General features: G+C 35.7%; 1 protein-coding gene across 12 annotated transcripts in view; it reads right to left on the minus strand.

The window, feature by feature from the left end:
- Positions 1–27,950, minus strand: part of TCF12 (transcription factor 12) — a 382,310-nt gene that overhangs the window by 68,570 nt on the left and 285,790 nt on the right. For all 12 annotated transcript variants that reach the window (XM_045449620.1, XM_045449619.1, XM_045449624.1 and 9 more), the window contains 2 exons: positions 16,704–16,839; positions 12,697–12,749 (listed from right to left, as the gene is read on the minus strand). In XM_045449620.1, coding sequence (XP_045305576.1) covers positions 12,697–12,749; positions 16,704–16,839 — 189 coding nt within the window. The remainder of the gene's footprint in view (positions 1–12,696; positions 12,750–16,703; positions 16,840–27,950) is intronic.

A 27,950-nucleotide genomic window follows, 5' to 3' on the forward strand; every position in this document is an offset into this window, starting at 1 on the left:
TAAATAAATAAATAAATAAATAAATAAATAAATAAAAAGATAGATGGGTTGACATCTTACCAATAGGTGACAACTCTTACCTAACTTTGTCATTGTTCAATTGGCTCAATAACAATTTTGACTTCTCAGTAAAGTACAATTTGATCTACAGGCCAGACATTTTATATTTAATATAGCATCATCTGGAAAATAAAAGATTTTTGGCCATATCCTTCAAATAAACATGTAAGCCTCTAGAGAGATGGCTTTGTTATAATTTTAGCAAGCAACAGAAAGTTAAGGAGTCAGTGGGGAGCCCATCATAATTAAGTAGGCTGTGGCTCCTGCACTATTCTGCAATAAAGAATTTTGGGCCTGTGATTTGCTTCTTTGTGCCTTTTGGCTGGAGAATTTGTATATCAATAAAAGATTGTTATGTGGATTATAAACAAAGGTGGCTGTAATGGTTATGTAGGCTGGAAAGCTTACTAGGTACAATAGGAAAGTAAAGAATGAAAATTAGTTAGCAATACCATAACAACTTTACAGGTATGTGATCTTGAGAACACCTGTTTACCCTATCATTGGTTATTTTGGATTCCAATTACATATATATATATATATATATATATATATATATATATATATATATGGCTCAAACTATTAGTGCTGCTAAAACTGGAATAAAGATCCTATGAATATAAGACTATCAAATGCTGAGACCTCACACGGATAAATGCAAACTCTAACATATCTAACAGAGGGAAAAAATAAGTCTGTATAACTGGAAAGAATTTCAGTGACCTTTGCCACTGAAAAGACTTCTCCTTTTCTGATAAAAAATTAGAGATTTTCTTTTCCTCCCTGAAAAGCTTTTACCAAGTTTAAGCATACTAAACACTTATTATGTAGATGGTTAAAATATACCTAGTTCTTCTTGCAGTATGTTAAATTCATATTGCCCAGTATGTTTTTAAAATTCTTTTTTTAACATTTATTTATTATTGTGAGAGAGAGACAGAGCGTGAGTAGGGGAGGGGCAGAGGGAGAGGGAGACACAGAATCCGAAGCGGCTCCAGGCTCTGAGCTGTCAGCACAGAGCCCGACGCAGGGCTCTAACTCACGAACCGCTAGATCATGACCTAAGCCAAAGCTGGACACTTAACTGATTGAGCCACCCAGGCACCCGTTGCCCAGTATGTTTTTTATGCCTTCTGAGTCAACTCAACTGAGCATGGCCCAGGATAAAGGAAGAGTCATGGCTATACTGTTTTTTTATTTGAGTTTGTTCATTTATTCAACAAATATACACTGAGCATCCATTATGCAGCAAGGTACTACAGATAAAACAACATGAAGAAAGCCCCTGCCTTATTAAGTTTCTCCTGGGTGAGACAGAAAAATTATAGTATATCAGAGGGTAATAAGTGTTATAGAGAAAAATACAGCAGGTTAGAAAAGAGGGAGTGACAGGGACATGTTGCCATTTTATTTAGAACAGTCAGGATAGATCCCTAGTGATTGTTATGTGATCAAAGAAAAAAGTATGTGAGAAAACTAGCTATGTGGACACTAAAGGGAGGTATGCTCTGGCAAAGAAATGCAAAGGCCCTGAGGATTGATATCTTTAAGGAAAAGTAAAAGAGGGCAAGTGTGTGGCTAGATAGGTAAATTAATGGGATATGCTATCTGGGAAGTAGCAGGGGTCAGATCAGAAGGGTCTTGACAGTTATTTTAAGGATCTGGTTTTACAGTGGTAAGAAATGCTGTTGGGGGATTTTGAACAGAAGAATATCATCTGATTTAGATTTTAAAGGGATCTTCCTGTGTTAAAAAAAAAAAAAAGACTGAAGGAAAAGTGGAAGACTAGCTGGGAAGATGTTGCCATAATTCAGAAAAGGAATAAAAGTGGCCTGGTCAATGATGATAGCAACAGGTGGTGACAAATGGTCTAATTTTTGAAGATAATTTTACTATGAGGAATTTAGTATGGGAAGATAACCAATATTTCATTTTTATGTCAGTGAAACTACAGCTTTTTCTCCCCCCCCCCCCCTTTAGGAATAGGTTTCCTATATTCCGGTTTTTCATCTGTCACATACGGATCAGGACCTTATATTGTTAATTAGGTTAATCCTAAGGCACTGTAGAGTAATGGCTGAATTGCCTGTAATTTACCCCCCCCTCTTTTTTTTTTTTTCAAATTTACTCCTTTTTTTTTTTTTTGCAAAATAGTTATTTTTGCAAAAATAACTCCTATTGTATGTAACTGGGAGTTAACTGCATAAATGCAGAGAAAAAAATAGGACAAATAATTCAGTTTCTTTACAAAGAAAAGAAGTTAACATATTTTTGATGATCTGAACAGCCAGAGTAGGAGGAAGTCGAAAAGTACAGCTTGGAGAAGGAAGTCATTAACAGATGATGTTCCCTATTATAGTTAACATAAAGTAATGGCTTTATAGTATTTATTTTTATCTTTTTAATTTAATTCAAAAAGCATTTCCTGGACGTGCCCAGAGGGCAACAATTACTCAACAGAAAAAAATTTCAAAATATTTCTTACCAAAGGTCAGATTTAGGTTTTGACTATAAGCATCATGAAGACAGGGTACACGGGTTCATGCTTTATTTATACTTAAATCTATAGGGCCTAAAAGAATTCTTCACTCATAATAAGTACTTGATATATAAATGGATTCATATTCCATTCACTGGAGATCTATTAAATGGAGCCCACTTTAGTGGGAAAGAGTTTCTAATTCTTATTCAAATTACTGGGTTTTAAAGGTGCATGGGTGGCTCAGTTGGTTGAGCATCAGACTCTTGATTTCGGCTCTGGTCAGGATCCCAGGGTCATGGGATTGAGTCCTGCTTTGGGCTCCATGCTGAGCATGGAGCATGCTTAACATTCTCTCTCTCTGAGGCACCTGGGTGGCTCAGTGGGTTAAGCGTCCAATTTTTGATTTCCACTCAGGTCAGGATCTCACAGTTTGTGGGTTCCAGCCAGTGTTGAGTTCTGCGCTGACACTGCAGAGCCTGCTTGGGATTCTTTCTCTGCCCCTCTCCCCCTTGCATGCACGCCTGTGTGCACTCTCTTTCAAAAATAAGCAAACATTAAAAAAAAAGTTTTGGGGTACCTGAGTGGCTAAGTTGGTTGAGCGTCTGACTTCAGCTCAGGTCACGATCTCATGGTTGTTGAATTCCAGCCCCACATAGGGCTCTGCGCTGACAGGGTGGAGCCTGCTTGGGATTCTGTCTCCCTGTCTCTCTGCCCCTCCTGCACCTGTCCCCATCCCATCAAAATAAATAAATAAACTTAAAAAAACTCTTTAAAAAAAGTTTCTAGCTAATCTCTTTAAAAAAAAGATTCTCTGAAAAAAATTACTGGGTTTTAAAGTAGGTCTTTGATGATGTTGAAAAAAATAATTTGATTTCAAATAATATCAAGTTTTATAGTTTAAAAAATTAATTATCAAGCACAAGTCAGAAAATTGACAAGGGTTTTAATACTTATTTCTTATTGATACGAGTCATCATAAGCTAAAGAGGGAATTAAATAAGAACCATAAATATTCACTTAAATTTATAGAGGTTAACATCAATTGAGAAAATGATTTTTTCTAGTCATGAGATGGAGGATTAAGTTTCATATGAAGCTTTCATGTTTATAGAGTGCTTATGCTTCAACAGAATTTGTTTCACAATCACATTTGGGTTGCAATTCATTCTCAAGCTGCTAGAAACAACCTTTAAGCTTTGGGTTCTATGAGAAAGCTGGACCAGGATAAAAGATGACGAGTGGGCACAGAGATATACGTACAGTTAAGTAAAATATTATTGTAGGGCTGCCTATATCAAAATAAATTTATTTAAATACTTTAAACCCAATTGTTTCAAATTATCAGTTACTAATATATCAATTCATGGACTTACTTTTGAAGTCATAAACTCTCCTGCATACTACCTAATCTAACATTTAAATCTAGAAAAATTGTGACACTGTACCCCCCACTTTATACATTGAGGCTCCTCCATTATCACAGTCAGAATAAAGCAAATAAAGGTTCTGGGAAGTTTCTGCCAATACAATAAACTCTGGCCCAGTGCCCGGAACCTTAAGAAAATGAAGAAGGGACTAATGAATATCAGGTAATAACTGTAAAAAGCTCCACAAATAACCAGGGAAGAGGCCTAAAAAATGACTAATTTTATTTCACTTTGGGTCTGTTTTTCACAGGGACTATATTATGCAAGTAAGAATGTATTTACTTTAAAGCATATAACTTGTGTTGCCTAATGCAGGAGTTGGCAAATTATGGCTATGGGTCAAATCTAGCTCACCGTTTGATTTTACAAATAAAGTTTTATTGAAACACAGTCATGTCCATTTATGTATCATCTGGGGCTTCTTTCATGTTGTGGTAGCAGAGCTGCATAGTTGTTACAGAGAACATCTGGCCCACAAAGCTGAACACATTTACTACACAACCCTTTACACAAAAAGTCTGCTGACTCCTGGTCAAGCACACTGAGGAAGAGTCGACATATAGGTTATTAACAAAAAAGTAAGCAGGTTCTAGAAAATTTTCCAGAAACATAATTTCTAGAATCACACTATTTTTGAACACATAAAATGTTGGCATATTATAGATATGTTGGATTGAATACATATTACAGATATGTATTCAAATAATTAAAGAAGATAAAAGACAAAATCTTTGGGGCATCTACATGGCTCAGTCAGTTAAGTGTCTGTCTGACTCTTCATTTCGGCTCAGGCCATGATCTCACAGTTCGTGAGTTCAAGCCCCACATCAGGCTCTGCACAGATGGTGCGGAGCCTGCTTGGGATCTTCTCTCCACCCCCCTCTCTCTCTGTTCCTATGCCACTTGTGCGCGCTCTCTCTCTCTCTCTCTCTCGCTCTCTCTCTCAAAATAAATAAACATTAAAAAAAAGACAAAAACTTTAAATGGCCAACACGTTAAAATTTGTTTAAAATCTATTCAATAAAAACACAAAGGAGAAATCAGAAAGTACCTTTGGATTAGCAGTGCTTTTAAAACGCTTATAAACCTAACTAGGTACTTATCTATATAGCATACATTACAGACCTTGAAATTAGATACTATACAAGTATAGTAAGTGACTTTTCAAAGCAAAATCACTACTGGTTAAGCAAAGGGAGTATCAGATATGGCAAATTTCATGTCACCAAATTACTTAGGATATAATTGTCTTCCCTAACTGAGAATGAAATCCAGAGTCCTCAACATCCTCAGTGATAAAACCTGGAATTTCTTAATTTATCCTATAGTTATCCTTTCCTATACTTGCAAAAATAATCCTCAACTGCATTAGGTTAAAACAACAGTAAAACCCTTTCATGATTATACTGATGCTGAAAACCTTAACATTGGGCTTAAACTCTAAAAGCATTCACAGAATTCAGCCACCACATAACCTTTAAAAACTAGACAAGTTACACACACAAACACACATTGGGTCTTATCCTATGTCTGCTTTAAGTCTTAAAGATCTGAAACACCAGCAACTGAAGAGTTCAATAAACCTTAAAAGCCAACTCTGAAATTCAGATGTTCCTTCTCTTTGAAAAAAATAGGAGAGGTCAGAAAATAACAAATATCGCTGTGGTTGTACAGTCACATCAGTACAAACAACTGGATATACAGGACTTACTCACCAGTTACTTTTCCTTCTGTTTTTTGACTTTAAAATAAGATCAAAGACATTACTGGCTCCTCACAAAAATGAACATCTTAAAACTATGGATTCAAAACCTATTATCTACACTGATACAATTCTGACACTGTTCTGAACAGTAGTTACTGTCAGCATAAATGGTGGCTATTTCTTATTAATGTATGAAGAAAATCTTTCAGTCAATGACCAAACTGAATGTAAGTTTGGAATGGATTGTAGAACCATTCCCTTTATATACTAAGATGTTTCTGTAAAATACTAAGAAGTTTCTGACCTATAAAGTCAGAGAAGGAATTTTATATTGCAGTGACTTTCAAACAGAGACCGCTTATTTAACATCCAGAAATAAGAAACTCTTAAGTACCTACAGTTGTTGTGTGCCCTCTAAGCTTGTCTGCCAAAGGAGCTAAGCTAATACCTATTCCAACTTAAGTTCAAGAACTGGAGGGTTCACTCATGAAGTTAAGCTGAAGCTGGTGCTGCGTGTAAATACTGTTTGTTCCAGAAGCCCTAGGATTCCTGCTGGTCTTAAAGCCCTATAATTATAATTGTCTACAATCACTCTGTTATTTTAGCTTCCTAGTGACTTGCATAGGACACTCCCTTTGAGAGTATTCTACTTGCTGCTCATCTTGCTTGCTATTTTTGTGGATAAACTGGAGAGAACAGTTTCTCTATGATTCTAACCCCTGACCTTTTCCTAACAGGCTCAGCTCACCAGTAATCTCTTAGATGATAGTTTTCCAAGTTACTCATTTTTGCCATTCTATATTTATTTCTGCAGAAATATAGAAACTTGTATTTGTCCTCTCTTTCCTATTTAAAAAAAAAATCTTCCATTTAGTCACCCTCAAGATTTTATATTCTGACCTTCTCTATTTAATATTCAGACCAAATTTTATATAGTATATACATGAAAATGCTAGATCATTGGACATGTTTTAGTGGCCTTTGTGGTTCGGGAACATGTCAGGATATCTACAGTTATCTCAAGGGCTGCCCCTGAAATTTCAAATTTACTACTAAAAATAACTCAAAATTAACATTAATTTTTAAAAAGTCATTCCTAACAACATAAAATCCCATAAAAATTTTGGGAGAAAGAAGGCATAATTCCTGAACTACAGCCAATTACCAAATGAAAGGCTACAGAACTCTGCCTATCTGCAGCAAAACAAGAAAAGGTGGATTCTAAGCTGCTTTGATTTATCTCAGACTCCAAGTTCCTTACGGGGGGTAAGAGCAACAAAACAAAACAAAACAAAACAAAGCAAAACAAAACAAATTTGATGCCTGCCTGGGGTGGTAAATACACTTTGAGAGTTTAACTAAAAAGCAAAGAAATTATGTGATAAACCATAATAGCTTTTGTGGGGAAAATATATACATACTCAAAAACAAAGGACAAAGGACAGCGTAGCATTTGATTAAGAAACAGACTGTGTCATCAGCCTAAGTATGGGACTATAAGCCAGTTATATTCAAAATGAATAATGAATACATGCCATGTTCAAAAAGATATTAAAATTTGATGTTCAGAAGATGTTTTCAAATCCTACTGAACAAGAACAAAACTTTAGGAAGAATTTGGGTCTCAAAAAGCCATTTGGATTTTTTTCTGGTGATAAAAATCTTGAAAGTGTCTTGCTTCTTATTTCAGAATTCTGCATCTTCTGCAGTATATTAAAAAAATTATCTATGTCTGAAAATACTAACACCAAATTAAAAAATAGATACTAAAGAACAAAGAAATTTCTTTACATCTGAGAAATGCTTCAGAGGGACATAAAGATAAAGATGTTAAACAAATGATAAAAATAGGTATAGGTTTCTGATAATTCAGAAAACAAAAATAATTAAATTAATTAAAATTTAAAAAATTAAATTAAATTAAAAAAACAAAAATAATGAATTCTAGGTAGCAGAATTTTGTTTGTCAAACTTTCTCTCCTTTTGAAGGTTCCTTTTCTGAAAATAAATGATCTCTAAACAACAAGAGCAGTTACAATTTACCACTCATGTCAAGCATATATATTATATATGCAAGTCTAGGTAGCATAACACTTCGTATCTTTTAGTCTAACATTCATCTCTCTTTATGTTTTTAAACCTTGCTTGCTTTCCAGCAAAATTTGGTAAAAATGAAATGCTAAAGTTCTTCAAATTTCAAGCTGTACTGGTAAGAACTAGAAAAAATAAAGAACCTTTATTGAGTGTCTATTATATGCTGGACACGTGTTAGGCACAGGATACCTACACACTAATATTTTAGATAGGCATTATCTCCTTTTTTACAAATAGAAACTTGGCGATTTAGAAAACTTAAAAGCAAGTTATCCAAGGTTTTAAAATAAAAAGCAGCTGAGGCCAGATAAAACCCATGGTCTGCTGGACTGGAAAGTCTGTGCTTTTCTACATCATCCTTTCAGATGCTGATAGGTTCCTTAAAGGAACAAAGCCAATTAAAAATAAATTTGATCAACAAAAATGTAATTGACAGAATAAACTATGGTTTAAATTTAATATACTGAACAGGATAGGATGTTTTATGAGTAAACCAAGATATGTAATATGTTTTAACATTCATAATAAACAGAAAATGGTCTTTGATATTAAATTAGATAGTAATCTTGGCTTTATGTGTGATCTTGGGCAAGTTACTTAATATCTGAGCCTCAATTTCCTCATTTTTAAGACGAGTGTATTTAGTTATCTTAAAGAGGTGTGGTGCAAAGACTAAAGATTAAGATAATACAGATAATGGTTAACATAGATCCTCATACATGTAAGTCCTGCACCTCTAACAGAGTGGGGCTGTAAGGGATGTTAACAAATACACGACAAATGTTTCAATTTTTTTTCAAAAATTACTAGGATAAAACCACAACCGCCCCCTACCACTATCCAGTTCTTCACAATCTCCTTAAATGTTGTATCTTAGTACAAATCTGATACAGATAAAAAACAACTGGTATACACATAAGAACAAAGTTGGGGGCTAAGAGAATGGGAGAGGAGGTTCAGGAGCCCTAATAAAGGAGGAAAACACCCCACAAAGTCAAAGTCCCATGCCTTCTGAAAGTCTCCCAGATAAACCTTAACAATCACAAATGCCACCTATTATTTATCAGCCAGGATACTTTAGGACTTTATCTAGCATAGACTGTTATGACAGTTTATACCTTTTCATATCAGAACTGATTTTATATGTTCCCCAGTCCTCCTCTGGAGTGGGAAAGTGGGTCTGCCAGAGGAAAAGTTGTATTTGGTATAGAATACAGTAATGCTGTACTTCTAGATGTGTCCTGAGCATGTGTTTATTTTTTTTAGGTCTATGCCTTTTACCTGTCTGTTCATTCTCCCTCCTAACAGAAGAATTGCTACTCATCTTTCCAAACACAGCTCAAATGTCAACTCATGAAGCCATCAGTGCTTCCCAAGGTAGGGTTCATTCTACTTACCCTATATTTCCAGAGTCTTTGGTATACAGCTTTACTTGCCTCACTGCAATATAATTAATCACTGAATGCTTGTATCTCATACTATATGGGAAGTTCCCTGAAGGTAATGATGGTGTGTGTCTATGTTAGACTTTTCAATATCTAAGCATCATTCTAATGTTACTGCTACAGGTCTACTTTGTCCAATATTTCAACCTATGTAGAAAAGCAAGTGGAAAATTTAATGTGCTTAAGGACATCACTTTATTTTTTTTTTTATCAGTGGGAAGAAAGCTATGCCCACTGTGCTTTTTGATTATGTATTGGCTATATCAGTTTTAAAACCATAAGTACTTAGCATTTTTACACCTGAAAGGAACTTCAGATTTCCCACTTCAGATTTTCTAAGGACTGACAAGTCCAGGGTCATACAAATAATCACTAACTGAGCCAGCACATTTGAGCAGATCATTCTCTTAACCTTACTAATCATGCTGCTTTAATGTTGCCAACAAACACTTACTGGATCTTAATCCACAGACAGGAATTACCATTCAGTTGTTATGCAGAGAGGAATACAAGAGCTGAGGTTTGTGCTTATGAAACCTAAAATTGTATCATGGTTCACAAAAAGAAAAGGCCAATGCTCTGTGGTCAACTGTATAGATTATTAATGTTTTGCATGTTAAGTAACTCTGCCTCTGGTTTTCTGCAGCAGTATGAGCAGTACAATATTAACCTAGCTCTTCTACTGTTTCTTTAGTAAAAAGGTAACATGTATTTTAAAGATGATTAAAGATATTTTGGATAAACAGCAAACTGTGAAATCTGAGATGTTACTGTCAAGTTTCTAGTTTGGTTTAGTAAGTATAATATTCAAATGATCATGAAATAAAATATACACAGTCCACTTTCATTTTTATACCTTTTTACAATTTACATTGTTAAGGTCTATAAATTACTTTTTATTTCAATAAAAGGATTCCAATAGAAAACTGTAACTTTAAATTCCCATTTGCTTTAGATACTGAAAAGGTAAATAGTGTAACCATAAGTATTCCCAAAAGTTTATTATTTTGGGAATATCTATCAAAGTATCTTAAAAATTTTTTTTTAAATGTTTATTTATTTTTGAGTGAGAGAGACAGAGAGAGAGAGAGAGACAGTATGTGAGCAGGGGAGGGGCAGAAGAGAGAGGCAGACACAGATTCTGAAGCAGGTTCCAGGCTCTAAGCTGTCAGCACAGAGCTTGACATGGGGCCTGAACTCAGAACCGTGAGATCATGACCTGAGCCGAAGTCGAGTGCTCAACCGACTGAGCCCCAAAGTATCTATTTTTAAAGTTAAAAAAAAAATTCTCTTTAAAAAACTTAAGATTTCAACATAGCATTTAATTTAAAATATACTTTCATTAATTAAAATGCATTTATTCTTTATATATGCTTAATGACATTCAAAATGTTTAAATACTATTTTCATCATGGTTTCTGAGTAGTGTGTATTTGATGCTGATATTAAATATAGAATTGAAAACACTGAATTCTATTCTGTTCTGTACAAATATCTAATAAATCCTGAGTAAGGTAATTGGTAACACACTACATAATTAGGCCTGGCTTATAAAATTTTCTAATGGTTCTCAAAGAAATTAAAGTTCAGAATTCAGTGGCTTTCCCCTTCTCTGTGGCTGGTCCTGACACATGAAACAATACAGAGAACTACCTCCAAGTAGTGAACGCTGTTATGATTAGGACTGGAAGGAATTCCCGTTACCTCCAGTGTCTATTCTTTTTCCAGACTGCTCTAGTTTGCCCTTTTGTTTTAAACATGAAAAAACTATGAAACACTGAAAATATACTGTTTCTTAAAATCAGTGTTAGGCTAAGAAGAAATGAGATGAATTTTTCATTTCCAAACCTTGTATTTTTTTTCACCTATGTAGTCCTGGTAAATATTAATATGTAATTTAATTTTTATTACTTTCATAGAATTATGCCAATAAATTACAAGAAAATTGCACAGTTACATGTTTTAGCAGTTCTGTCAGTTTTAAATATGATTTCTGTTAATCTAGCAGAAATCATCTGTTATACTGTTGAACCACCTACCCCTCCACAGCATACAACTGTTAAAATGTAAATTGCCCAACTATTTTTAGCTGTTGTTGAAAAAAAATTCCTGTCTTCGGGAATAATGATTTGAGGCATTGTGTTCATTTTGTTTATCAAGCAGCTATTCAGCCTCTAGTGGGCCCAAGTGCTTATGCAAGCAAAAGCTTTTAAGAATGCCTGCAGCTGCAATCCAACCTTCCAGGTAGGCTGCAGGTTCAGAGCACAGCTGCCCTAGGCTGCATAAAACTCAGTCCATCTGGAACTGAGTTTCAAAGAGGATTTCAAATCTGAGTTTTCATGTATCACACGGAAGAGAAGGCAGGGGGAAGAACACAGGAAAGAAGGAAGGCAAACAACCAAAAAGATGATATCTCTACTTCAGCCTTAATAAAAAATAAAGCTCAGACCCATGCTGCTCCTTCTAGATTACTACTTGCCAAGCCGGATATTCCATTCAGTGTATACTTCGATGAGCTGTGACTCATCCAGCAGCACCTGCGCCCATGTGTTAAGTACTGCCAAATAAAAGCCCAACATCCATTTACACAACAAAGAGATGTACCCTACAAGGCATGGGGCCTCAGTCCAAAAGCCCCACTCCCCATTTGTTCAAAGCAAAGGGAGGGAGGAAAAAGATTTCCCTTCTCACACCAGAGATTTTTAAATGTAGGTGGATTTATGATGTAGGTTCATTTACAAATACTTTCACTCTTTAGAAGAATAAAATATATTTAATAGCACAAACACCCCTACAGTATTAGATTATCACGGCCATTAATGACTGTTCACCAAACCTTTCCAACCTCCTTCATGCAAGCTCTTTATTCTCAAAGGATACATTTTTTGAGCAAAGAGGGATCAACAAACTAGTTGCTTGAAAGCTTTCCTGATGCTAGGCTGAAGTTAGGAAAGGCTTAATGAAGGCTTTAAAATCCACAAGGGCTTCACAATGAACATCTGACTCGGTGATTTATGCATATTAATAACTTCAGTCCTACTGAGGCAAGCTGAGCCGAACATGTCCTCCGAATCTTAATGTCTTTAGCTCCACTGGGATTATTACAAATGTAAATTTCTAAGATTCTCAGCTATTAATCTCTGTCTGTCCTCCTGTTCAGCAACATAATGACTAATTAAACATCAAAAGACCTGTACAGGAGATCTTCTTTGACAGCTACCGGCCCAGTCCTCTTCCCAAGAGGGGAATTCAAATGACAGGGACATGGAGTAACAGCATATGAGTAAGCTACAAATTACTGCAGAGAAATCTAAAAACCTAACATTAAATGTGGATTTATCTCAATCAATGATTCCGTTGAACAGTGAACAGTTACTATGCAAAGTGTGCCTGCTGACACCAATCAAATAATCCTTACAGCCAGCAAATACTGAATAGCTGAAATCAGCTGTTTACCACAAAGTCAAAAAAATGGGTACTTACTGAAGAAGGCAAACCAGGAGGCACCTTTCTGACTTTCTTTGCTTGCAAAGGATCTGCATATGGAAAACAATGTATTTCATCAGCATTTTTATTAGAAAACATCAGACTTCAGGTGAATAGGAAAGAGTTTTCCCTTCTAGCGCTTTTCTGGCTTTCCAATATTTAGGAATAAGCAAGGGAATATAAAGATGAGGGCTTCATTCTTTCTAACTGGTTCCTGGGCAAAACAATTCTCTTAATGAAGTGATATATTCTGAAACACATATCCCATAAGCTTAGGAAGATGAAAGCAAACAAAGCAAAACAGGAAAGAAAATAACAAACCAAAAAGCACGTGTGAGGGAAAATAACAAACCAAAAAGCATTTAGGTGCCAGGCTCCACACTAGGCACTGTCATTTGCAGAGGGGCATCTGGTATAACAGGTCACTTTAATAGTAAAACTGTTTAACAAATTTAGTATCCATATCACATTAAGAGTTAGGTTTAAAAGCGTAGTCAACAGACTGAAAGTTAATGCTATGCTACAACTATGTTAAAAATTTGAAATAAGGGGCGCCTGGGTGGCGCAGTCGGTTAAGCGTCCGACTTCAGCCAGGTCACGATCTCGCGGTCCGTGAGTTCGAGCCCCGCATCAGGCTCTGGGCTGATGGCTCAGAGCCTGGAGCCTGTTTCCGATTCTGTGTCTCCCTCTCTCTCTGCCCCTCCCCCGTTCATGCTCTGTCTCTCTCTGTCCCAAAAATAAATAAACGTTGAAAAAAAAAATTAAAAAAAAAATTTGAAATAAAATTTAATAAATGAAAAATTATGGTTGAAATTATGTCAGAGAAATGCTACATAAACTATTACATACAGGCACTGTCATATACAATGTCATCCAGGATTCTGTAAGAACATCCACTGTTTGACAATGTGTGGTTGCAGCCCCTGGGTGCCCAGTGGGTTAAGCCTCCGATTTTGGCTCAGGTCATGATCTTGCAGTTTGTGAGTTTGAGCCCCAGGTCCAACTCTGCACTGACAGCTCTGAGCCTGGAGTCCGATTCAGATTCTGTCTCTCCCTCTCTCTCAGCCCCTCCCCTGCTTGCACTGTTTCTCTCTCCCCTTCTCTCTCAAAAATAAATAAGCATTAAAAAAAAACCCCACAGTGTGTGGTTGAAACTTCAAATTCAGCACTGATTATTGTGTCATTTATCTTGGATGGATGTTTCTTTATAAGACTTAAGTAATTTTTGATATAAATGAGAAAATGAGTATTTTCAGATACCCAACCAGCCTCACTTGGTATTTCGATTTTACTTATCTGTAAAACTTAAGATTTAAAACTTGTCCATCTTATTTACTGTAAAAAAAAAGGTGGTAAGTACAGTTTTCCAATCTTACACAAATAATGGATGAAACTCAGGATTTTTCAGAAGCGTTCACTATTAAGAAGGCTGATGTAAAGTATACTATTTTTGCAAACTGTAAAAATGAGAATTAAACAAGCATGGTACTTTCCTGGGTCATAAATGATATGACATAATAAGACACACGGTTGTTTAAGAAAGAATGAAATTCATTTAAATTAGGGCTGGGAATCTTTACAGTGACTATTCCAGGAAGCTGCAAAGCTAAGAAAGCAACTTTATAAGCATATGTAGCATGTGGAAAAAATTTATACAATACAAAGGGGGGAAAAGCATTCATTACCATCTAAGTACCTACACCAAGAGGCAGCCTATATTTCCTTGAAACAAAAGTGCCAAAGATAAACAACATCTGGCACACTCTGTATTTATAAAACTTAGAAGCAAATTTTTTTGTTCTTTGTGAGGCTTTTCTAGAACCCAACTCTTTACAACTAATAAAAACTGCATCCCTTGAGCAAAACTCATACTCCATGCCAAGAGAGTGAACTGAACTGCTCCTGTCAGTGGGGAGCTCATCAATCTATTTTGGATTAATTACCACCAGAAGATGTTGCTATTTAGTTTAGGACAGTTTTTTCTTCCAATGTGAATATAAATTTTTCTTTTATATTTTTATCTCACCATTGGCTGTCACTACACAATTACTTGTATAATGTCGTATTTAAAATCATGAGTTCGGGATTCATAGTTCACTTCTGAGGGGTTGCAAACTGTAACAGTTAAGAGAGTAAGCTGGCTGGATTCAAATTTCAGCTGCACCATACAGCAGCTATGTGAACGTGGGCAAGTTACTTTTACCCTCTTTGAGCTTCAGCTGCTAAGATGTGAAAAGGTAATACCACATTTTTGAGTTATTGTAATAAAGATAATACATGAAAGATGTTCAGGACAGTGTGTAACAGAGAGTGACAATAAATTTTAGCTGTTATGATTAGTTTATATTAAATTCTGTGGCAAAGTGTTTATAAATTAAATAGCTAGATGCTGTTTTGCAAAATGTTGATTTCCTAAAGCATCTAACTAGCTTGAGAAGATGCTGAGGTGGGTGTAGATGATCTCTGAAGTCCTTTCAACTCTGAGATTTTAGGAATAACTGCAACGCCAAGAAAGAGTGGCTGAGTGAGAAATAACAATGAAGAATGGAATGACAATAATGATAAATGTTATTCATATAGGAAATGAGTGGGCCTCCCTGGGTACCAAGCCTCAGCTCAGTTGCTTAGCTTCCTGAACTTTTAGTAATAGTATATTGGTCCATATTAGTACTTTTTGTTATAGTATGTGCTCACATAACATACTAACAAGATATTTCTCGAGAGTGACACTGACACATCTAGACTCATGAATGTTCCTACCCTAACTCATTTGATAGGAAACAAAAGTCATAAAGATGGAGGAAAGATGCTTTACAATTTATCATTTCTTTAGTAACAAACAGTATACTGGTCTAAATCATCTGGGCTTACTTCATCAATACATATACTAAATCACCCATAATGCTGAGAGGGGGGCACATCTAGTCAGAGCTCTCTATTCCAAACATGACCATCTTTCCCCTTTTATACCCTCAAGCATACTCTAGACCCATGGACTAGGGCTGTTGCACAAAACTCTAGGTTTGACAGAAGGTAGATACATGAATTGAAAGCAGTCAACAAGTATTGGTGGAATAAATAACTATGGCATAGTTTCTTTTAGTGGGCTATATTTATTTCAAAAGCTGCCACATCTTTGATTATAAACAGCCTGTACAACTTCAATTTTCTTGTACAAAGGATTCCCTCGTAGGAATCACCAAAAATACCCACATTTAAACACTGCTTGGATAAGGTGTTAAGAGTATACCTGAGGCTTGCAGCAGCAACACAAAACAGACTGGCCTGGTTAGGCTATGTACAAGACATAAAGAAGGGAGCTAAAGAAAATGAGAGTTCAAAATTTAATAGGTGCAGAGTTTCCTACTGAGGTGATGTTTTGAAAGGAGAGCGAGATGACAGCTGCACAGCACTATGAATGTACTAAATATCATTGAATTGTGAATTTTAATATGATTGATTTTATCTCAACTTTTAAAAAATTGGGGAGTAGAAGCAACTAATATGCAAAAAATATTGGACGTGGAGTCAGAAAATCTTAATTTTATCCTGGGGAAACCACCTACTAATTATATGAATGTGTCCTCCTGAGCTTCAGTTTATGTTAAATATAGTATTACATCTACTGACTAGCAGGTCTGTTATACTAATGAGATGAGAAAGTATACAAAACCACTTTGTAAACTGTTCAGCATTATTGTCAATCTTAGTAAAAAAAAATAAGGTGTTAATATTAGCACGTAACATTTTTATTATAATAGGAAAAACCAGTCCCATTTTCACTATTTAGCTCCTCTTATGGTGACCAAACAAGAGTACTAAATTGATTTTTTATTAAGTATCTAACAGATACAACATTTTATGCAAATAATCTCTACTATCAACATGATAGCTAAGAAACCAAATTTCTTCTAAATAAAAGTATAGCCAGAAGTAAAGACTAAGGGGTTAAACAAAAAAAAACCATTTGTTAAGACAGGGTTTGTTGTACAACGCACGCTTACCAAGTGCTGCAGAGTCATGGAGTGGTCTTCTCCTGGAACTTGTAGCAGAGAACGAGTAGTATGGTGTTCCAGGTTTTCCTGAAGAAGACAGCTGTGCTGGGCTTCCAAGCCCTAGATCTTGTCTCAGGAGACTAGACTATAAAACAAAGCCAAGGAAACAAGTTATTTTCCCACTGATACCAACTCAAATGGGAAAATGTCACCACTTCTGAGTTATTCAGATGGTTATTCAGAGGATGCTAATGCCTTTAACAATTACTTGAATTAGATGCATCTAATAAATATTTGAACGATGGTTTATTAGAACATTGGCTTAAACCTACATTTCCTCGGGGCACGCGGAGTGGCTCAGTCAGTTAAGCATCCAACCTCGGCTCAGGTCATGATCTCACGGTTTGTGAGTCTGATCCCTGCATCCAGCTCTGCGCCGAAAGCTCCAAGCCTGCTTCGGATTCTGTCTCCCTCTCTCTCTCTCTGCACCTCCCCTGCTCTCTCTCTCTCTTTCAAAAATAAACATTAAAAAAATAAACTTACATGTTCTCTCTTTCCTCATCCTCATGTTACCTAATTCCTAGTAATTATGTAGATCTAAACAATCTTAAGGTTGAAACACACTTTAGTTACTATGTGGTTTCACCCTTTAATCATCAAGAAGACTTCTGAAAAATGACCACCAAGTCTTTGCTTGAATGCTTTCATGACCATACAAGGCAGTCAATTCTGTTCTTTCTTCTTTTTTTTCTTTTAGGATAGTTTTCATTGTTTGAAGACTGCCAATATTTTCAAGACAAGCCATTCCTGTGTTCTTCAACTGTGCTTCATGACATGGGGGTTTGAATGTAATCCTCATCATCTCTGACATAAGACCTCTGGATTTATTTTCAGTTTGTCAAAGTGTCTTGTAAAATGGAATGGATGACAATGCCCCAGATGTGACCTGATTAGTGCAGAGTCATTTTCAACACTACATTTAAACAACCCATTTGTGCTAGCTCATATTAAGAGGTTAGGAGTGATCACACGCTGTTACTCTTTATTGCATATGTTGCTATTAAGTCTTGTCCCTCCAATGGTTACCTTTTTCAGTTGTGTTTTTTAGTTCCAAGTACAACAGTTAACATTTACCTGATCAAATTAATCTCGTTATATTTTATCATTTCTATCTGTTTTAGATTCTGAGTCTGTTAACCAATGCATTTGCTAGCCTTTTTAGTACTGGGGCATAAAAAATGGGACCAAAAGAAGACATGAGGATGACAAGCCTGAGGAGATCCCTAAGGTATGCTACAATGGCATGAAACTTTATCAAGTGCTTCACTGAAACCCAGAGATTCAGCAGCCCTGACCTACTAAACCAGTGACCCTATCATAAAGCAAATGAAGTTAACTTGGCAGAATTTGGTTCCAAGCCTTCTGGTAGCTGAGGGGAAAAGATTTCAACTGGAAAAGGTGCTGGATACAGTTGAGAGGATGCTCTCGTGTGAAAAGGGCTATGATTCCTCTGATACATATACTACTCTCCTACCCCATATTTAATACCTGCCGTGACCATACTCATGAATATCAGAAAGGTACTAACAAATAAACCTCAGCTCTGGTCAGAAAGAATCAGTAGAACTTTGTAATAGAAGTCATCAGTAGCCCAGTTCCTGCCTCTATTCTAATAATCAAGAAAAACTCTCTTTTCAGTTTACCACGCTATTTAATGATTTTAAATAACTTGTGTTTCAGCTTTAAAAAGGCACAAATTCACATAACATAAAGATAACCACTGCAAAGTTTCCAACTAGTGATATCTGGTATATTCATTATGTGACAATCACCATCTAGTTCCAGAACATTTTTATCACCTCCAAAGGAAACCCTGTACCCATTAAACAGTTACTTCCATTCCTGTAGCCTCTGCAACCACTAATCTGCTGTCTCTATGAATTTCCCTATTCTGAGTATTTCATATAATTGGAATCATATGTGACCTTTTGTGTCTGGCTTCTCTCACTTCACATGTTTTTGAAGTGTATCCACGTTGTAGTTTGTATCAGTATTTCATTCCTTTGTAGGGCTGAATAATATTCCATTGTATAGACATACTATAATTTGTTTATTCATTTATTCACTAATGGGACACATTGGTTGTTTCTCGCTTTGGACTACTGTGAATACTGTTGCTATGAACATTTGTGTATGGACATTTATTTGAATACTTGTTTTCAATTCTTTTGGGTAATACTTAGGAGTGGAAATGCTGAGTCATATGGCAATTCTATCTTTAACTCTTTGAGGAACTGGCAAACTGTTTTCCACAATGGCTGGGCCATTTTACATTCCCACCAGCAATGTATGAGGATTCCAATCACATCCTTATCAACACTTCTTACTAGTTTTTTGTTTTTAATTGTAGCCATACTAGTATGGACTAGTATCTTATTGTGGTTTTGACTACCATTTCCCAAATGATTAATGATGTTGGGTATCTCTTCATGGGCTTGATGGCCCTTTGTATTGTCTTCTTCAGAAAAACATCTATTCAAGTCCTTTGACCATTTTTAAATTGGGTTGTGTTCCTACTGTTATATTGTAAGAGTTCTTATACACCGGGGCACCTGGGTGGCTTAGTTAAGCAAGCAACTCTTGATTTTGGCTCAGGTCATGATCTCACAGTTCGTGAGATCAAGCCCCGTGTTGGGGTCTGTGCTGACAGTGCAGAACCTGCTTGGAATTCTCTTTTTCCCTCCCCTGCTCATGCACGTGTGCTCTCTCAAAATAAATAAACATTAAAAGAAAAGAGTTCTTATACTAGACACTTACCAGACACATGATTTGCATGTCCCATTTTGTAGGCTGTCTTTTTACCTCTTAATGTCCAAGTTTTTAATTTTGATGAAGTCTAATTTATCTTAATTTTTTTTTCTTTTGTCATGCTTTTGACGTCACATCTAAGAATCTAATGCCAAATTCAAGGTAGTGAAGATTTAACCCTGTATTTTCTTCTAAGAGTATATAGTTTCAGCTCACACCTAGATCACTGATCCATTTTGGGTTAATTTTTGTATATGGTTGGTAGAAGGTAGAGGTCCAACTTCATTCTTTTGAATGTGGATATCCAGTTGTGTTAGTACCATTTGTTGAAAAAAGTAATATTTCCTTATTCAGTGGTCTTGGCATCCTTTGCTGAAAATCAATTGCTTATAGATATTTGGGTTTATTTCTGGAATCTCAATTCTATCTCATTTGTATGTATGTCCACCTTGTACCAGTTCTATACTGTAGCTTTGTAGTAAGTTTTGAAAATGAAAAGTGTGTGTACTCTAACTTTCTTCTTCTTTTTTAATACTGTTTTCACTATTTGGGGTTCTTTGAAATTATACAGAAAACTTGAGGACCAACTTTTCCATTTCTGCAAAAAGATGCCACTGGAATTGTGATAGGGACTGCACTGAATCTGAAGATTGCTTTGGGGAGTTTTGCCATCTTAACAACATTAAGTTTTCTGACTGATGAACACTGAATCTGTAATTTCGGTCTTCCGTAATTTCTTTTAGCAATGCTTTGTAGTTTCCAGTATATATGTCTGACACTTTGTAGTTAAATTTATTCCTAGGTAGCTTTTTAAGAAGTTTATTTGAGAGAGAGAAAGTGTGTGAGCAGGGGAGGGGCAGAGACAAGGAGAGAGAGAATCTCAAGCAGGCCCTGTGCTGATAGCACAGAGCCCAAAGTGGGGCTTGAACTCATGAACTGTGAGCTGAACTGTTCGGCTCGAACTGTGAGCCAAAATCAAGAGTCAGATGCTAAACCCAATGAGCCACCCAGGAGCCCCTATTCCTAGGTATTTTATTCTTTTGGATGCTAAATGGAGTTGGTGGCTTAATTTTATTTTTGGTTTGTCGATTATTAGTGTACAGAAGTACAACTAGTTTTTGATCTTGAATCTTGCAACTACAGTAGATTTGTTTATTAGCTCAAATAGCTTTACGGTGGATTCTGTATATATAAGATCATACCATCTGCAAAAAGGGAAAATTTTACATTCTTCATTCCACTTCTTTCATTCCACGAAAGAATGAAAATAAGGTGAATGACATTTCATATTCTGTTTTCTGGGCACAAACTCTTTATCCTAAGTAAGAAGACCTTGTTTGCCCTGCATCTAAGCTGAATTACAACTCCCAAAGGCTATTGGATGTTAGAAATTGGAAAGAGAATGGACAGGCCCCTAGAGAAAGGGTTGACAATTAAAGGCTAAATCCAAAAAGGAGTGTGACAGATTCAAACCGTATTAATCTAAATCAAGAATAAATAGAAAAATGCCAACTTATTCTGAAAATGATTCAGCAGATGTGTATTTGTGTGTATAAACTCATGTGTAGGATACAAACACATACACATACTAAGTGAAAGAAAAGGAATGTGTACGCACAAATGTGGTGAAATACTGATGAAATTTCATTAAGAGCGCATAAATATTCACTTTATTATTCTTGTACCTTTTCTGTGAGTTTGTAATTTTTCAAAATAAAAAGTTGGAGAAAATCAGAATAAATATCAAGGATCGACAAGCATACTTACAAATGTACCATCTTAGTTAATATTTACTGCAATCTTATTATATAAATTATATGTTATACAGATAACAAGTAGTAGAACCCTAATTTGAATCTATGTCTGCTTAAGAGTTTCCTTCTTCAATATGAAGAAGACTTCTACAATAGTTCAGGAACCTAATTACCATATGTAAGACCATGAACTTCAAAACATTTAAGTGACCTGTAAATGACTTTGTGGATTATAATCCTAAAGCTGTATTATCTATATAATACATACTGGTAGATTCTGTACACATGCATGGAAGAAAGGAAGAAGAATAAAATTTTTTAGGAGAAAAGTTTACTTTTACCAATAATGTTGATAAACTTTTCTCCTTAGTATAGGTAAATATGGAGATACGGTTAGCAAATAGTCTGTATTCTTGTTCCACAGTGAATATTAATGCTAAAAAAAACCCATAGAAGATGTTCTTCACTTAGTTGTCTTGATCAAAAAATAACCATGTTTCCCTGTTCAATTTGTATCTTGATCTATACGTAGGAGAAATTGTTTCTTTTTAAGAACACAGAATATTTTATCCTATTAATTAAAATGAATTGTTCAGTACTACAAGAAATACAAAAGAAGTTTAAGACAATGTTTTCTCCATGAGGACTTGGCAATCTAGGAAATGATACCCATGAAACTAATGGAAAGTGATTAAAAAAAAAAATCAAGGGCTAAACTATATGAGCCTAACATCTTGATATTATATCACTTATAAAGTATTTTTCTTTTCTTTGATTCTTCAAATATTTTGGTAACACTAAAGCACAAATAATAAACTAGTTTATTTCTCTTAAAATAAAATTATGTATCAGTTCATATTATTGATTTTCCTGCCTGCTTAAAAACTAACGAGAAGCATTATTGATTGCCACTGATCTTGTCCTGAAGGTACAAGCAAAAAGAATACACAATCCCAGAGGATACAGAACTAGGCAAAGCAGTTTTATTCTGCCAAGCCATGTTATTCAAGGCAGAATTAGTTTTCCGAAATGACAGAGCACTACATTTCTTAGAAAATAATCTTTTTAATAGTCATCTAAAACCTCAACTGTGAAAAATGTATCTAATTACTGAAGAATAATCAATTAAGGTTCATCCCAGAAACACTAATACAGCCTAGATTATTGTACGAAAAACTACAGTAAAGTTTCATTTTAAATTATGTATGACAAACCTCTAACCTGTAAATAAAAACTCCCATTTCTTTATATGGAATTTTAGTAGCCTATGTATAATACATGTAATATATGTGGATATATATATACACACACACACACACACACATATATATATATATATATATATATATATATTCTTTCTCCCTCTTCACATGCCAAGAAACCCTGACTCTAAAATGTTAAATTGAAAAGACTATTCAGTGTAAGTCTTCATGGTGACCAAAAAGTAAAGGAGAGGAATAAAGTAGTGAGTTTGACCAACATCATTTATTAATGTAACTTCTTAAGTATCTTGGAAGGTACTCTAAATGTGATTTCATAGAAAATCAGAAGAATATCCTATATAAAAATGGTGGGGTTTAGCAGCCCAGAGGATTCAGAACCACAATGCAGTAATTTGGATATTCTTTACCCTTAAAAGGGAAAGTGTCTGAAATCTTGATAAACATAAACTTACTTCCTCAGAACTGCTTTTTACCATTAAATGGCTTGGCCCAAACAATGTACTAAAATATAATTTCATATCCATTTATAACTTCAGATTAAATAAGGACTTATTAATTAATAAGGTTAAATTAATTAACACTATATCAAAAATTGTTAGCCTCATTTTATGACTAAAACTTTGAAGCACTAATTCATTACTGATTTGTTTTCTAGAAAAATAAGATACAAAGTATGTTATAGTTGCACACTGTAAAAAATGTTTAATATTTAATATGGACTCATGGAACCTCTGCTGTGTACATTTTACAGAATTCTTTAATTTTATGTCTATATTACAGTCCTGAAATGGTATGCAGTTTTAATATATAAAGGCAAGCAGCTGTTCTCAGGTTTGTCTTCTTGAGAGGAGAGTGTACTAATTAAAACAATAAAAAAGTATAGAACACAATCATGATAAAACAGAGAACATAAACTATTAAAATTTCTCAGTTGAATTCTTTAAACTGTACCACGTATTTCCTTTGTCACTGAGGGATGAAGAAACAAAATCGTTCTGAGAGCAGAATCAGTATAGTATTACCATATTTGTAATTGTTTTTTTAACTGAGAAATAGCACAATACAGTTTAGCTGTAAGTCCACTCACTTAAGGTTTCCGAGATTAAGACAGGGAAGTGGAGAGTGACAAAGAAGCCACTCATGATCAAATAAAAAACTCAGAGGGTAAAGGGGTACTCAGGACAAAATATAAACGTAGGGCTTTAATACTATATCAGTCTTCTGTTAATTTTTTACAAATAATTAAAAAAACAGACTAATAAATTTCGAATTTGGAAAATACAGATACTGTGAAATAATTGTATTATGATGCAAATTCATTTACATTGAAATTCCAGGGATATGTTAGCAATTATCAGCATGTTGTTAAAGAATTCTATCCTGAGAATCTCATTAGATAGTGATGCAAACTACAGTTGTTATCATTCTGAGAACAAAGGGATCTTGAATGAGTAATCAATAGCAACTGGCAGAAAATGAGACATTAATTATGATCCTCTCTAGTGTTTTGTCTAAGGCAAGATTTCATTAAATGCTTTGTGCAACCTGAATAGTTCCAAGTCATTACCAACACTTTGGACAATACATTAATTGAGGGGGAGGGGAGACTATACAGGGAAACAAAGTAAAAGAAAACCTGAGATGTTTCTATTCCTTCCCCCAGGTCAATAAAAACATACCAACCACCACTAGCCAACTGTTATGCTTGTTCTTTTACAAGCCCTAAATCTTATAATCTCAACATGGTCTCTTGAAAATTTAATTATCATTTTCTATACTTAAAGTGTCAGGCAGGTTTGAGAAGATAATGACAGTCATCCATCAAACACATGCTGCCAACGCAATCAGCCCAATCTTTAAGAAACTACCTATATACTATTAAATTAGTAAAACATGGTAATCTTAGCAGTTTGAATTTCCCAATCTCCTTTAATTATCAGTAACAGAGGGAAGTTTTACCATCTTAATGTATCATTTTCACTAATTTTTGTCTGAACTTTTCTCTCAAATCCTACATCAGCCAATGAAAAGATTATTGAGTAGGAAGAAAATATGGGATAGAGATCAACAAAGGAAGACTTTGGGGAATAAAAAGAAAACTATAATGAAAACCATTAAAAACAATTTTAATACACCCAGTATTTAAGTAATTACAAATATGCAAAAAGAATGACTTTCTTTTAGGTTTTTATAGGCTTCCATAAAGAGAGTGCCTACTTCCAAATGCTATAAGGGATTTCTTGAAAGCAGACTCTCAAGAGGTCAGCAGTGAGCATACTCTAAGCCCATCTTCTTCCTAAGTGAGTTTTTCTGAGTGTCTGAAGTTAGAAACTTCCTTGTTAAATAGGGTCCTCTTAAGTCTTCCTGCAAAGCTACCAGTGTGCCTTTGAACCTTTTATTTTATTTATTTATTTTTTTTTGTGAATAAAAAGGAACCTGCTCTGTGAGGTGCTAACCAACATTAAAAGAACAGGAGATAAAGAAGTATCATTTCTCTTTTGCTTTTGTGGAAATGGTATTATGGAGTCCTAAGATTTTCAGCAGAGTTGACACTAAGAAGTCACTCCTTTTCCCTTTAATGCCAGTAAATGAGTACCTTCTCTTCCCAGTCCCTTGTATTTTGAAAAATACAATTCAGAATAACATAAAATACAATACAGTAGTAGGCATATAGTTAGGTATGAAATACTTTTTGAACTGAAACATCCTATACTGGAACATCTTCAAAAAGTTAAGCTTTTTATTTTGGGAATTTTCAAATATAAACAAAAATAGAAAAAACCCTCCAATGTAATGAACCTTCCTATACCTTTCACCCAGCTTCACTTAACTTCCAGTATTCTGCTGCTCCTGCTTTACTTATTCTACCATTATTCACTTCTTGTTATACAGACCCTACAATTGACAACAATATCTTATAATCATGTAATGCCCAGGCTGTGGTCACCTCTTTTTTCATTTTTTCCCCCCTGAGATGGTGTCTAATCTCTAGCCATTATTTAATATACTCTTTTCTTCTGAAATGTTTGCAAAAGGATAAATTGACTTTTAAAAAAAATGTTTATTTTTGAGAGAGAGAGAGGAAGAGAGAGCGCGTGCACGCAAGCAACTGAGGGGCACAGAGAGAGGGGGACAGAAGATCCAAAGCAGGTTCTGTGCTGATAGCTTTGGCACTGAAAGCAGCGAGTCCAATGTGGGACTCAAAGTCACAAACTGTGAGACTCGTGAACTACGAGATCATAACCTGGACACTCAGCCAACTGAGCTACCCAGGCGCCCGAAGAATAAATTGACTTTTATTACTTATTTATTTTAATATTTATTTATTTATTTTGAGAGAGAATGTGCAAGCATGCATGCGAGCAGGAATGGGGCAGAAAGGGAGGGAGAGAAAAAACTTAAGCAGGCTCTACAATGTCAGTGCAGAGCCTGATGCAGGGCTCAATCTCATGAAGCTGAGACTGTGACCTGAGCCGAAATCAAAAGTCCGACATTTAACTGACTGAGCCACCCATGTGCCCCTAAACTGACTTTTAAACAATGTATCCAAAGAGCAATGAGTACCACCAAAAGTATAATTAACAAGTTTTATGGAGAGAACAAAAATGAGGTTTTTTCCCTGCCAAATACCTATGCATCATTTCTCTCTGGCCTTTTAACCAAAGTAGGAAATTAAACTTGCCTACTGCCTGATACTTTAACATGAGACTTTCCTTCCACAAAGTAATTTATTTTACCTATGTTCCACACTCAGAAGCTCCCTCTGCAGGTAGCTGATGGCTTATTATCCTGGTAATATATTTCCTTCCTATATCACAGGATTCAGATTCAAACATATTCTAAATACCTACTGAATACCAGCAGGCATAGCCTCTTCACAGGCTACTTAATGAGGTAATCATCTCTTGGAGAGCTTCGACACTGATCCATAGCCACTTTTATGTCTTTTTAACATTCCTGACTCCAGGATTCCTCCTATCACCATCAACTCATCTACTTTTTTTTTTTTTTAGGTAGGCTCCAGGCCCAATGTGGGGCTTGAACTCTGCACCCAGAGATCAAGAGTCAGATGGATGCTCTGCTGACTGAGCCACCCAGGTGCTCTTTCCATCAACTAATTTATTGCCAAAAGGATGCTGTAGGTACTGGAAACCCCTGACTCCTGAAATTTTAAGTTCAATATTCAACTCTGACATGACCTATTTTTTTTTCAATATATGTAGTTTATTGTCAAATTGGTTTCCATACAACACCCAGTGCTCATCCCAAAAGGTGCCCTCCTCAATACCCATCACCCACCTTCCCCTCCCTCCCACCTCCCATCGACCCTCAGTTTGTTCTCAGTTTTTAAGAGTCTCTTATGCTTTGGCTCTCTTCCACTCTAACCTTTTTTTTTTTTTTCCTTCCCCTCCCCCATGGGTTTCTGTTAAGTTTCTCAGGATCCACATAAGAGTGAACATATGGTATCTGTCTTTCTCTGTATGGCTTATTTCACTTAGCATCACACTCTCCAGTTCCATCCACGTTGCTACAAAGGGCCATATTTCATTATTTCTCATTGCCATGTAGTACTCCATTGTGTATATAAACCACAATTTCTTTATCCATTCATCAGTTGATGGACATTTAGGCTCTTTCCATAATTTGGCTATTGTTGAGAGTGCTGCTATAAACATTGGGGTACAAGTGCCCCTATGCATCAGTACTCCTGTATCCCTTGGGTAAATTCCTAGCAGTGCTACTGCTGGGTCACAGGGTAGGTCTATTTTTAATTTTTTGAGGAACCTCCACACTGTTTTCCAGAGTGGCTGCACCAATTTGCATTCCCACCAACAGTGCAAGAGGGTTCCCGTTTCTCCACATCCTCTCCAGCATCTATAGTCTCCTGATTTGTTCATTTTGGACACTCCGACTGGCGTGAGGTGATATTTGAGTGTGGTTTTGATTTGTATTTCCCTGATGAGGAGTGACGTTGAGCATCTCTTCATGTGCCTGTTGGCCATCTGGATGTCTTCTTTAGAGAAGTGTCTATTCATGTTTTCTGCCCATTTCTTCATTGGGTTATTTGTTTTTCGGGTGTGGAGTTTGGTGAGCTCTTTATAGATTTTGGATACTAGCCCTTTGTCCGATATGTCATTTGCAAATATCTTTTCACATTCCATTGGTTGCCTTTTAGTTTTGTTGGTTGTTTCCTTTGCTGTGCAGAAGCTTTTTATCTTCTTAAGGTCCCAGTAGTTCATTTTTGCTTTTAATTCCCTTGCCTTTGGGGATGTGTCAAGTAAGACATTGCTACGGCTGAGGTCAGAGAGGTCTTTTCCTGCTTTCTCCTCTAGGGTTTTGATGGTTTCCTGTCTCACATTCAGGTCCTTTATCCATTTTGAGTTTATTTTTGTGAATGGTGTGAGAAAGTGGTCTAGTTTCAATCTTCTGCATGTTGCTGTCCAGTTCTCCCAGTACCATTTGTTAAAGAG

This window comes from Leopardus geoffroyi, chromosome B3, assembly GCF_018350155.1.
Source record: "Leopardus geoffroyi isolate Oge1 chromosome B3, O.geoffroyi_Oge1_pat1.0, whole genome shotgun sequence".
Classification (NCBI taxonomy): Eukaryota; Metazoa; Chordata; class Mammalia; order Carnivora; family Felidae; genus Leopardus; species Leopardus geoffroyi.